We start from the raw sequence: 12412 nt of genomic DNA on the forward strand, positions 1-12412 counted from the left end.
AAGGAAAAGAACCCATGATAAATCCAACATTCCATTTTCCTTCAGAGGAAAATATCCTAATCAGGGATGTAAAAAAGCAATGGCTCTCTTCCCAAATGGCCCTGCCACCTGCTGAAAACGACCACACAATTCACCAAAGAACACATGCCCCAAAGCTGAACCTTCTGAAACATAGCTATTCAGTTACACCAAGTAAGGGTTGACACAGACACCAACATGACATCCGTATGTAAGTCTACCAATGATGCAGAACTGCAAGACCTCCTGGGGAGCAAGTACTCCAGCACAGGCTGCTGCTGTGCTTAGCCAATAAATACAGTAAGTGTAGAAAAACCACTGTGTGCTCTGCTGGATGGCCTGTACTAGATGGTGGGAGTAAAAACTCTCTTGGTTCTGCTGGAGCTTTTCAGAGCACTTAAAACCATGTACCAGGGCATCCTTCTGGGCTTAGGAAGCACTGTGTTAGAGTGACTGTGATCATTCCTAGACAGAGAGTCCCAGAAAGCAGTACTGAGTGACTTCTATTCCATCAACGGCTTTTTGGGGTACAAGTTCAATTTCTGTAGAAAGCCTCTGAGATAAACCATCTGGAAACTTGTGGAGCAATGTCACCGACATGCAGATGCTAGCGCTTTTCAAACTAAGAACCACAGGAAGGCTGTGGAACTCTTTAACATGTACCCAGATGCAGTACTGGGATGCATAAAGAAGAACAAGATGAACGTTAATCTAGGCAAAATAGAGATTTTGTGGATTGGGAAGTCAATTGATCTGGATGTATTAAACTGTCCCTGGATGGGGTTGCACTCCCCCTTCAAAGACCAGATATGAAGCTGAAGGTGCTCCTGGGTTTGTTACCTTCCTGGGTTTATCTCTGCCTGGTGGGGCACAGATAAAGTCTGTGGCCTGGAGTGCCTTCTTCCTGCTCAGGCTAGTATGTCAGCTGTATCCCTATCTGGAGCAGCCAGATATGGCCCAAACACTTATTACTTCCAATCTGTTCTAGAAAAGCAACCTCACCTGCATTTCAGGGGTCGAACAAGATGTGCAAGTTCAGCAAACCTCCAAAGAGCAGCACGTAGACTTCGAGAAGCACCATTCTATCCAGAAATAATTGAGAATATATCAGTCACACGGATTTCAGTCTTGATTTTACAAAGAAAGTATGAAAAGGTATGTGTATGGACAGTCTAGTCTAGACAAAAGAGAAATCCAGAGCAGAAACTCAGAGGAGTTTTTAAAGGCACACAATTAATAGCCTTTAACTAGAATGTTAGTGGGGATGCGGGTGGCACTGTGGTCTAAACCACTGAGGCTTTTGGGCTTGCCGATCGGAAGGTCGGCAGTTCGAATCCCCGCAATGGGGTGAGCTCCTGTTGCTCGGTCCCAGCCCCTGCCAACCTAGCAGTTCAAAAGCATATCAAAGTGCAAGTAGATAAATAGGTACCGCTCTGGCGGGAAGGTAAACGGCGTTTCCATGCGCTGTTCTGGTTCGCCAGAAGCGGCTTAGTCATGTTGTCCACATGACCCGGAAGCTGTCTGTGGACAAACGCCGGCTCCCTCGGCCTATGGAGCGAGATGAGCGCGCAACCCCAGAGTCGTCCACAACTGGACCTAATGGTCAGGGGTACCTTTACCTTTTTAGAATGTTAGTAGTGTAGAGGCAACTCCCCCCTTACACAGGGGTTACATTCCGGGTTCCTGCACGCATAAGTGAGGGGTCTGCTGCAGTTAATACAGCTTCCCACCCAACAGCTGTTGAGAAAGGTAGCAGCAAGAGCTCCCACATGCCATTTTAGAGCCATCGGGAGTCTTTTTTCTGGACCTGGTGCTCTGGGGAGTGTGTCCTCATGAGCCACAAGGACTGTCCAGCTCTCTCCCACCATTTGAGGTCAGTATTGAATTATTTATTTATTTCCCGGCACCACATATACATGTGGCTGCATGAGCCAATCACGCAAAAATGGGGGGCAAGCCTGTATGTATTTGGATGAGTATAGCCACTGGAAAGATCAGAGTGAACAATGACTAAAAAAGAACAACAGTTCCACTTGGAAATAGGGGAGTGGCGTTCTGGAAATCACTCTTCTAAAGGATCACAGACCAGTGCCTTTAATAAAAATTCAGCTCTTCATTAATATATGGCAAATCTTGTAAACGGTGGTACCTCGAGTTAAGTACTTAATTCGTTCCGGAGGTCTGTACTTAGCCTGAAACTGTTCTTAACCTGAAGCACCACTTTAACTAATGGGGCCTCCTGCTGCTGCCGCGCCGCCGGAGCACGATTTCTGTTCTCATCCTGAAGCAAAGTTCTTAACCCGAGGTACTATTTCTGGGTTAGCAGAGTCTGTAACCTGAAGCGTATGTAACCTGAAGCTTATGTAACCCGAGTTACCACTGTACTTCCTAATGCATCTTTAACGATGAGAAAGATTATTTCCAAACAGCCCAACATTTCAAAGAATCATAGAACTGTAGAGTTGGAAGGGACCATAAGGATCATCTAGTCCAACCCCCTGCAAGGCAGGAATCTTTTGCCCAGCATGTCAAATTGTTAATATGATTAAGAATAACTTTTGTGTTTATTATCAGTGTTTGCTGTTATAATAGTTTAAATACTTAAAGGTAAAGGTAAAGGTACCCCTGCCCGTACGGGCCAGTCTTGACAGACTCTGGGGTTGTGCGCCCATCTCACTCAAGAGGCCAGGGGCCAGCGCTGTCCGGAGACACTTCCGGGTCACATGGCCAGCGTGACATCGCTGCTCTGGCGAGCCAGAGCCGCACACGGAAACGCCGTTTACCTTCCCGCTGGTAAGCGGTCCCTATTTATCTACTTGCACCCGGAGGTGCTTTCGAACTGCTAGGTTGGCAGGCGCTGGGACCGAGCAGCGGGAGCGCACCCCGCCGCAGGGATTCGAACCGCCGACCTTTCGATCGGCAAGCCCTAGGCACTGAGGCTTTAACCCACAGCGCCACCTGCGTCCCTAGTTTAAATACTTACTATGTGATTAATCACAAAGTCTTGTTAAAAAAAGGTATGACTATAAATCCAAACAAACTAAGATAAAATAAATAACCCCCCCTCACCTTTTTAATCTCCTTGTAGAGTTCTAACTGTAACCTAGGAAGACTAGAATCCATCAAAGCCTAGAAGGAAACAAAATAATATCTTTTTTAGTATCAGCAAACTATGCCTTGCTTCAATAGATTACATAAAGCAGAAGAAGAAGAGTTTGGATTTGATATCCCGCCTTTTACTCCCTTTAAGGAGTCTCAAAGCGGCTAACATTCTCCTTTCCCTTCCTCCCCCACAACAAACACTCTGTGAGGTGAGTGGGGCTGAGAGACTTCAGAGAAGTGTGACTGGCCCAAGGTCACCCAGCCGCTGCATGTGGAGGAGCGGAGACGCGAACCCGGTTCACCAGATTACGAGACTACCGCTCTTAACCACTACACCACACTGGCTCTCCACTGAAAGCACTGAAAAGTTCGCAAGTTTACTTGCTATGATAGTTAACTCTTAAACTACAAAGATAGCAATTTGCTAGATCTACAGAGTTGATACTCATACATCAGAACTTCATATACTAATATGCTACAAAAACCTGCTCTTTTCACCAAGTCATCTGTCACAGAACCCCAATGATAATATTCAATAATTTTACCAGCAATTACAGGGCACAAAACCAAATGCAACTTACTTTTATAACTTTATTGAGACATTCATCAGCAACCATCCTTACATCTGACTCTGCATCATCACTACAGAGTAGGAAAAGTTCCATAGCAATGCCCAGCAATTTCTGAAATTCTGGAGAATTTCTTTAATGAAAAAAAAGAGAAGTTATCATGAGCCAAGTTCCACTTGTCAAGTTAAACTCCTGGACGTTACGCTGTGTTCATAAAATTCCAAATTAATTAAAAACGTAGAATTATTTTTCAGCTTCAATAATCCAAAGTTAGCACATTCCCCAGTGTTTTGAAAAGGCTCCTTATCAAATGCTGGCTACCTTTGGATCTTGCTCCTCTCCTTCACTGCAATCCTTTGGTGCATGAGAGTTTGGGGGAGGAGATGCAGGAAAGCTGTGACAAATAGTCATAAAAACAGGTGCAGCCTGAGATGCTTTGGTACCTGAGGCGAAAGCCCCTGCTGCCACCCCCACAATTGGAGGGGGTGTGTGGCTCCACAAGGGCTTCCTCTCAAGGAAAAGCACTTGCAAACTCTACAAGGGTTTCTCCTTGAGGAGAAGCAGCAAAGCAAAGCAGAGCGGAGGGACACCTCCCTCTCACTGAAACTCAGCAAGAGCAGGGTGTTGCGGAGAGATTTCCCACTCGCCTCTCTCCACCCCTAAGGGAGCCAGCAGCAAAGTGGAATAGTGGAATGCCTTGCTCTCGCCAAAACTGCATGGTCAATTATGGATAATGGATAGTGCATGAGAGAACATATGGACTAAGGTGTGAGAGATAAAGGGTGGGAATGGTTCTTGTCCCAGCCAGTGACCACCAACAAGCTACCCCAAGGGAATATGGTCCTCAACAACAAAACAGTTCCCAAACACTGATCTAAACAATGGCTGAGGAACAAGCAGGATTGAGGCAGAGGGATTATTTGGCTCATGCACTCTCCCCATCCTTTTCATGGTTTTATTTTCCAGTTTGATATTTAACTCTGCATTGCTGGGGGTTGGGCTATATGACCCTCTGTGTCCTTTCTATAATTCTAAGACCAATGCACAGTTCCCAAACTTAGTATGTAACACAGATCTGCAGTTTTTTTCTGAAGTTTTCTCGCCTGCTGAAAGCTTTTTTGTTTAAGCAACCCAGCAAGATATGTTTATTGGGCACATATTCCAGCATGTAATTTTATTTTAAAATGTATATTTTAAAAATGTTGGTTGTATTTATAGTTTGATCATTTTAGGTCAACTTATTTTCAACATCATTGGTAATTTTAATGTATTTTATACTTTTTGTATTATACTTGATGTGAACTGCTTAGATGGTTATGTTGCTACTTTTCGAACTGCGGTCTGCAGACCATTAGTGGTCTACAACCTTCAGTTAGAAGCCCCACAGCACATCTGTGAAGCACGCTTACAGTTTGAATTCTAGGGATTTCAAACTGTAATACAGCAAAATACAATGAAAGAAATAAAAGAAGCAGTAAAAATGCAATTAAAAATCATACAGCATCTAGCACAGCACACTACAGTTGCTACAACAAGCAGAAAAAGTATTAAATGGTCTGCCAAGACCTCAGCAATTTTCAAGCTGCCTGTGGGTAAGAGGTTTAGGAACCACTGGGTTAAGTGGTATATAAATACTGTATAAATGAATTTCAGATTGCTCATGGGGACATTGTTTTCACACCTTGTCAAGAGGAAGCTTTCATATTAAACAGTTTTCCCCATTCCCCATTAATGAATATAGTGCAATTGTTTCTGAGCAGTAAATAGGAGAAAAGACTGGAGTGCTTTCAGTGCTGTATTGCTATTAGAAACACCCCTATTTTATATTTGCTCAGTGCATCATATAACTTAGGCAAGACTTCAGTTAAAAGTGGGTGTATCTAACTGCAGACAGAGGTGTAGCTAGGTATACTGAACAAACTCCTCCTTATCAAGGCAGCAAGCCCAACCACTCAAATACACCAAACAGCATACACAGGAGAACCAAACCATTATTTGCTTGTCTAGTTCCTCCTTTCCCTGCCTTGATCAAGAGTAGCATAAAGCCCTTTACAAGTAGAAGGACCACATTTTGAGAGCTGATTATCAACCTTTATATTTCCTCCTGCAATGAAATGGGAGCATAAGAGCAAGTTCCCTTGTTCTGCATACAAGCATGATGAACCACTAGAGCAGCAGAAGTACAGTACAATAATTTATATTATATACTCATTGAAACACTGAATCACTGAAACAGAACAGCATTTGCAAAAACAGAGATCAGAAAACACTTGATTACCTTAAAGATTGAGCAACTATATTTTCACATATTGTTAGGCAATGATTCACTCGATCTTTCTTGGTGGTGGAAAGTTCTTTCTTTCTAAAATAAGAGATAAGATTTGTAATTATACAAAATACCAACACTTGATATGCTTTATACAACAGTAAAGTTATGGTAGTAGAGCTATCCTGTGAATATCAGAAAATTCTATTTTGTTGTTACAATGAATTGATGACACCTTGACTACATTATTTCTTAAATTCATTCATTTGGTAAAGAATGACTTAAGAATCCTGAGAATGTATATCAGACACAAAACAACATTTCATGTAAAACTTACTCTATATATTTCATCAGTATTTCAAAACGTATGATCCTCAAATCAAGGATGGTATAGAAATTACCATATTTTTCCTTCTATAACACGCAGATTTTTTCTTCTAAAAAGGAAGGGGAAATGTCTGTGCGTGTTATAGAGCGAATGTGTGGTCCCTGGAACCGAAAAATCATGCAAAAATCAAATCGCGGGGCTGCACGCTGCACGGAGAAGCGAAACCTGAAAAGAGGAAGCGGCTGCTTTCCTGCATTCTGCCTCAGGGTCTTACTGCCCACCCCCCTCTGTTTCGTTGCTGTGTTTGCTGAAACGGAACAAAGAGCAGGGAAAGCCCCTCCCCTCCAGGCAAGCTCCAGTGCTGCTGGGGGAGAGGGAGAGAGAGGGGGGAAGGGAGAGAGAGGGGGGGAGGGGAAGGGAGAGAGAGAGGGGGGAGGGGGAGGGAGAGAGAGAGGGGGAGGGAGGGAGGGAGGGAGGGAGGGAGGGAGAGAGAGAGAGAGAGAGAGAGAGAGAGAGAGAGAGAGATGGCTGGCTTGGGTGGGGGGAAACTTTTGCCTTTCTTTCCTCCCTCCCGTTAAATCCCTCTCCTGCATTCTTAGCCAGCTGCTTCTCTGCACACCCCTCTAATGTCCCTTCTTTGTTTTTCCTTCGCTCCCCACTTAAAATGTGGTTACAAAGCATGGATCCTCAGGATCTTTGCATTGGGTCACCCCAAATTCACCATCAGATCACATAGCATGTCCATGGCTACAGCCTGCACCAAAAAAATCACGCACCCACTGTTGCCTGGGGCTGCAATGGTGCAAAAATGTGGTTAAAAAGCATGGATCCACAGGGATTCTCAGGATCCTTGCATTGGGTCACCCCAAATTCACCATCAGATCACATAGCATGTCCATGGCTACAGCCTGCACCAAAAAAATCACGCACCCACTGTTGCCTGGGGCTGCAATGGTGCAAAAATGTGGTTACAAAGCATGGATCCACAGGGATTCTCAGGATCTTTGCATTGGGTCACCCCAAATTCACCATCAGATCACATAGCATGTCCATGGCTACAGCCTGCCCCCCAAAAATCACGCACCCACTGTTGCCTGGGGCTGCAATGGTGCAAAAATGTGGTTAAAAAGCATGGATCCACATGGATCCTCAGGATCTTTGCATTGGGTCAGCCCAAATTCACCATCAGAGCACATAGCATGTCCATGGCTACAGCCTGCCCCCCAAAAATCATGCACCCACTGTTGCCTGGGGCTGCAATGGTGCAAAAACGTGGTTACAAACCATGGATGCACAGGGATTCTCAGGATCTTTGCATTGGGTCACCCCAAATTTACCATCAGATCACATAGCATGTCCATGGCTACAGCCTGCACCAAAAAAATCACGCACCCACTGTTGCCTGGGGCTGCAATGGTGCAAAAACGTGGTTACAAAGCATGGATCCACAGGAATTCTCAGGATTTTGGCATTTTAATATTTAAAAGGGGGCATGCTGCGATCTGCCATGGAAATTCAGCATTTTAAGTTGTAATTTTATTTGGGTCAGAGTCAACCTCTATTGATGATACCCTGCACTATTTTCATACTGTTAAAGTTTCATTTTGTGATGGTCTGATAAGCATATCTAAAACTCTTTACTCAAAGAAAAGCTGCAAGCATGAGAATGTATACAAAAATCTACAGCTTTTATGAGAAAAGTGAAAGTGGAGTGTTAAGAACGCCACGTAAATTCTGTGACCTCGCCGCAGAAAGATCAGAGGCTAAGAAATTTTGTCCCAGGAAAGCAAGATGAGAATTTGTGTGTCTGTCACATTGATTTGGATTAACCAAACAAATATTTGTCCGCACATCTCCCTGGAAGCAAGGGCTGTTAGATTATGTTTTGAACTCCTTTCTATGTTTCTAGATTATATACCTGTTACATTTTAAAAGAAGGAAAATATTAAAATGGATACAAGTGTCCAGCAAATTGAGAAGCAGCTCAAATGCACTCACAGAAGTGGCACAGCACCTGAATACAAGACTTCCAGTCTATATTTATTTGAAATTAGTAGCACTCATACCCTTGCAATTCCCACTCTAACCATCTCTTTGGTTGTTACTTCCCAAATGTTATTATTCATACTGCACCCTCCCTCTCATGCTTGCTTAGGTTAGTCTATAAAGCACCAACTACACTGAGGGTGGGCAGGTTTCCCCCCACATAAGAGCCATGTGCCCTTCTGGACTATCTTCCGGGGCCACACACAGTGGTAGGACTAGAGGCAAAAGTGGGCAGATGAATAAACATAAATTTTACATTTGTACACTACACTAGTTTCCATACATACACCTTTTTATCCTCCAGTCAGACAAGCAAGAAGCATGAACAGAGTTCAAAGTTACATTCCATCTAGGAAAAACCAGTCAAGCAGGTTGCAAAGCTGGGCCAGGAGGTAACTGGGGAGGAAGTGTGGCCTGTAGAGAGTCCCAAGGGCCAGTTAAAGAGGCATAAAGGGCCACATTCAGGCCCTGGACCCGAGGTTCCCAGCTGAAAATGCTCTATACATTAACAAAGAATTCTGGAACAAAGAACAGCTTAAAGAGTAGGAATGAGACCAAGATTATAAAACACAAGCAGAAAGATGGCAAACTTTAACACAAAATACTTTATTTATTATGGGACGCGGGTGGCGCTGTGGGTTAAACCACAGAGCCTAGGACTTGCCAATCAGAAGGTCGGCGGTTCGAATCCCCGCGACGGGGTGAGCTCCGGTTGTTGGTCCCTGCTCCTGCCAACCTAGCAGTTTGAAAGCACGTCAGAGTGCAAGTAAATAAATAGGTACCGCTTCAGCGGGAAGGTAAACGGTGTTTCTGTTCGCTGCTCTGGTTCGCCAGAAGCGGCTTAGTCCTGCTGGCCACATGACCCAGAAGCTGTACGCAGGCTCCCTCAGCCAGTAAAGCGAGATGAGCACCGCAACCCCAGAGTCGGCCACAACTGGACCTAATGGTCAGGGGTCCATTTATTTACCTTACTTTATTTATTGTTCCCCACATCTCTGGGGTTCAGTTAGCCTTAGCTAGCCTTTAGAGAGGCAGGCCCTGTCTTGCAGAGCTCCCTACTAGCACAGGTTCAGCAGGAATAATCCTTGCTTCTTTCAGACATCTTCTGCAAATTCTATTGTTTACACAGGCCTTCACAATATGAATTTCTCTTTTTAACCAACCTGTATCTACTGATGTTTTAAAGTATGTTCTCATGGATACCCTTACTGATTTTATTATATTGTGTATGGTGCATACCATTTTGACATACTTCACGAAAGTGAGGATTATAAATATTTAAACAAATAAATGTTTAGAAGTATGTATGCACACTTAATGTTTCCAAAATCACTAAGGGGTTTTTAAGAAGGGCTTGAAGCAAAGAAGACAGCATGACAACTGGATTTTCCTAGGTATAGGACCAGAGACAGGAAATAGAATGGAGCTTGAGTTGAGGTGACAAGCGTGGATATTAGATGACCTAAGAAAGCATATAGGGCAGACCTATGCATTATATATAGTACATGGGAACTGCCTTTCAGCAATGAGTTACACCCGTTTTCAGCTGGAACACATTAAAAGAAATGTGTAACTAGCTCCCTTTTCTTGAGTCACTTGCAACAAGTAACCATCAACTCCTGGCAGTCAGATATGTAAGCTTTTTAACAGCTGCTTTTTTATTATTTCAAGTAGAATTATCTGCAAGGATACCAAAGCCTATTAACTTTACTCAGGGCCGTAGCTGTAGTAAAGAAAACAAGGACTAGAATGTCAAAACTAATCTCAGTGTAGAAAGTAGTATGGCAAGGGTCAGAGTTTTTATAGCTTTAACTTTCAGCAGCATTCCATAAATGCACCTGCTTCCTCCTTGGTAGCAACAGGTTCCTCCCCTCTCTGGAAAATGCCCAGTTTCTCTCCAGGAGGTCTACCACACTCAATTTGGTGAAGGAAAACAGAAGAATAAAGACGAATGGTTTTTCTCTCAGGTTGCCTTGCAACATGTGCTGTTTTGGAAAATGTTTTAACCCACCAAACAGTGGGCATTTCTCATGCTATTTTACTGATCTCGGTTTCCAACTCTGGAAAACATTTCATTCTTTAGAAATGGGGTGAGGCAGTGGGGGAAATTTAAGAACTTATAATTTAGACAAGAACCTTTGGACAGAAAAGGAGCATTGTTCTCCCAAGGCAACAAATTAGAAGAACTTTGCAGTGCTATCATAATGATGCTTATTCAAGAAGCAAGTCATACTGAACTCAAAAGGATTTGCATCAAGGTGCCATGCAAAAACTTTTCTCTACAAACAAAGGCATTTACCGTATTTTTCGCTCTATAACACGCACCCGACCATAACACGCACGTAGTTTTTAGAGGAGGAAAACAAGAAAAAAAATATTCTAAACAAAACAGTGGATGTATGATTTTTGTTCATGCTGTGGCCACAGACATGTAATCTGACAGTGAGTTTGGAGCAGCCCAATGCAAAAATCCTGAGGATCCATGTGGATCCATGCTTTGTAACCACGTTTTTGCACCACTGTGGCTCCAGGCAACAGTGGGTGCGTAATTTTTTTGGTGCAAGATGTAGCCATGGACATGCTATGTGATCTGATGATCTGATGGTGAATTTGGGGTGTCCCAGTGCAAAAATCCTGAGGATCCATGCTTTGTAACCACATTTTAAGTGGGGAGGGAAGGAAAAGCACTCAAGGGACAAGGAGCACGCATGGGGTGTGTGAAGAAGGATGCTGCTAATAATGCAGAAGAGGGGTTTAAGGGGAGAAGGCTCCTCTTCTCTCCCGCTTTGCTCCTTTAAAGCAAGCAGGCTCTGCTTTTCTCCCTCCTCCCCGCTCATCCCCAGCTTAGCGAGCTGAAAAACTTTGCTGCTATGTAGCGAGCTGAGTGGGGAGGAGAGAGGGACAGAGAGCCTGCTTGCTTTAAAGGAACCAACCGGACAGGAGCCGCTTACTCCTTTAAAGAAGCAGGCTCTCTGTCCCTCTCTCCTCCCCACTCAGCAGCTCTTATCCCGCTCTGCTGTTTCAAAGCGAGCCATGGAGGAGGGAAGGAAGGGGAACCCCCGCAGCAGATCCCCCCGCCATACATAGGCATTCCCTCCATAACACGCACAGACATTTCCCCTTACTTTCTAGGAGGAAAAAAGTGAGTGTTATGGTGCAAAAAATACGGTAACTCTTTGTGGCCTTTGGCGGGGACGCTTTTAATGTATTTTCCACCTCCCCTTGGTTTTAATGTGCCTATGTGGGAGGAGTTATGTTGTATGAGTTTCAGTTGGTAATGCTTCAGGTCAAGGATGTGGACAAAGTGCTTGGATCAGACTTGTGCTCTGGACCCTTGCCCTTTTTGGCCGAGGAAAACTAGCAGAGAGGTTACAGCTGCGTGTACATGAGAAAATGGGTTATTCTCATTCATGAGTGTAAATCATCCCATAGATAATTTAATTGCAAGTGCATGGTCAACCAAGCCAGTTGCTACAGTAAGAGCCCAGTGCCCTGACAATAGGTGTGATTAATGCATGTCAGCTCAGTAGTCTGTTGGTCTGCAGTTTGTCTGTCAGTCTGTTTCTCAGTTAAGCCAGTCGGCGTTACTTGTCCAGTGTTACATCTTAAATTGTTTAACTTATTTAGCCTGATTCAATGTGCTGGTTTTACCTCTAAAGCATTAAATGGCTCAGGACTGCAATGCCTCAAGGACTGTCTCTCCCCATGTGAACCAATTCGGACCCTGTGATCATCATCTGAGGCCCACAAGAGATCCAGAGGGTGGCAACATGAGAGCAGACCTTTTCTGTGGTGTCTCTCTGCAGGGAGGTTTGTCTGGAGACTGGTGAAAACTTACCAGGCCTTTTCACTGAATGACATATAATGTCCTTTTAAATGTGTTTGGGGGGAGGGGTCATGAGCTTGTTCTTGTTTTTACTATGCATTTCGTGTTCTCAACTTGTATTTTTATCTTGCAAACCGTGAACTTCAAATGAAAGGGGGTATACAAATTGAGTAAATATAACAACAATACGTGAAAACACCTATGCCCGTTGGACTTGAGGCCCTGAAGATTACATTTCCTAGATTTTAAGAGGCTGG

The 12412-nt window shown here is 44.0% G+C and overlaps 1 protein-coding gene across 2 annotated transcripts in view; it reads right to left on the reverse strand.

Annotated features, from left to right (window-relative positions):
- Nucleotides 1–12412, reverse strand: part of HTT (huntingtin) — a 101513-nt gene that overhangs the window by 88318 nt on the left and 783 nt on the right. For both annotated transcript variants that reach the window (XM_083757275.1, XM_083757274.1), the window contains exons 2-5: nucleotides 5968–6051; nucleotides 3702–3822; nucleotides 3088–3147; nucleotides 1021–1100 (exon numbers count right to left, since the gene is read on the reverse strand). In XM_083757275.1, the coding sequence (XP_083613401.1) occupies nucleotides 1021–1100; nucleotides 3088–3147; nucleotides 3702–3822; nucleotides 5968–6051 (345 nt within the window). The remainder of the gene's footprint in view (nucleotides 1–1020; nucleotides 1101–3087; nucleotides 3148–3701; nucleotides 3823–5967; nucleotides 6052–12412) is intronic.

The sequence above is a fragment of the Podarcis gaigeae genome (genome assembly GCF_964106915.1).
Source record: "Podarcis gaigeae genome assembly, chromosome: 9".
NCBI lineage: Eukaryota > Metazoa > Chordata > Lepidosauria > Squamata > Lacertidae > Podarcis > Podarcis gaigeae.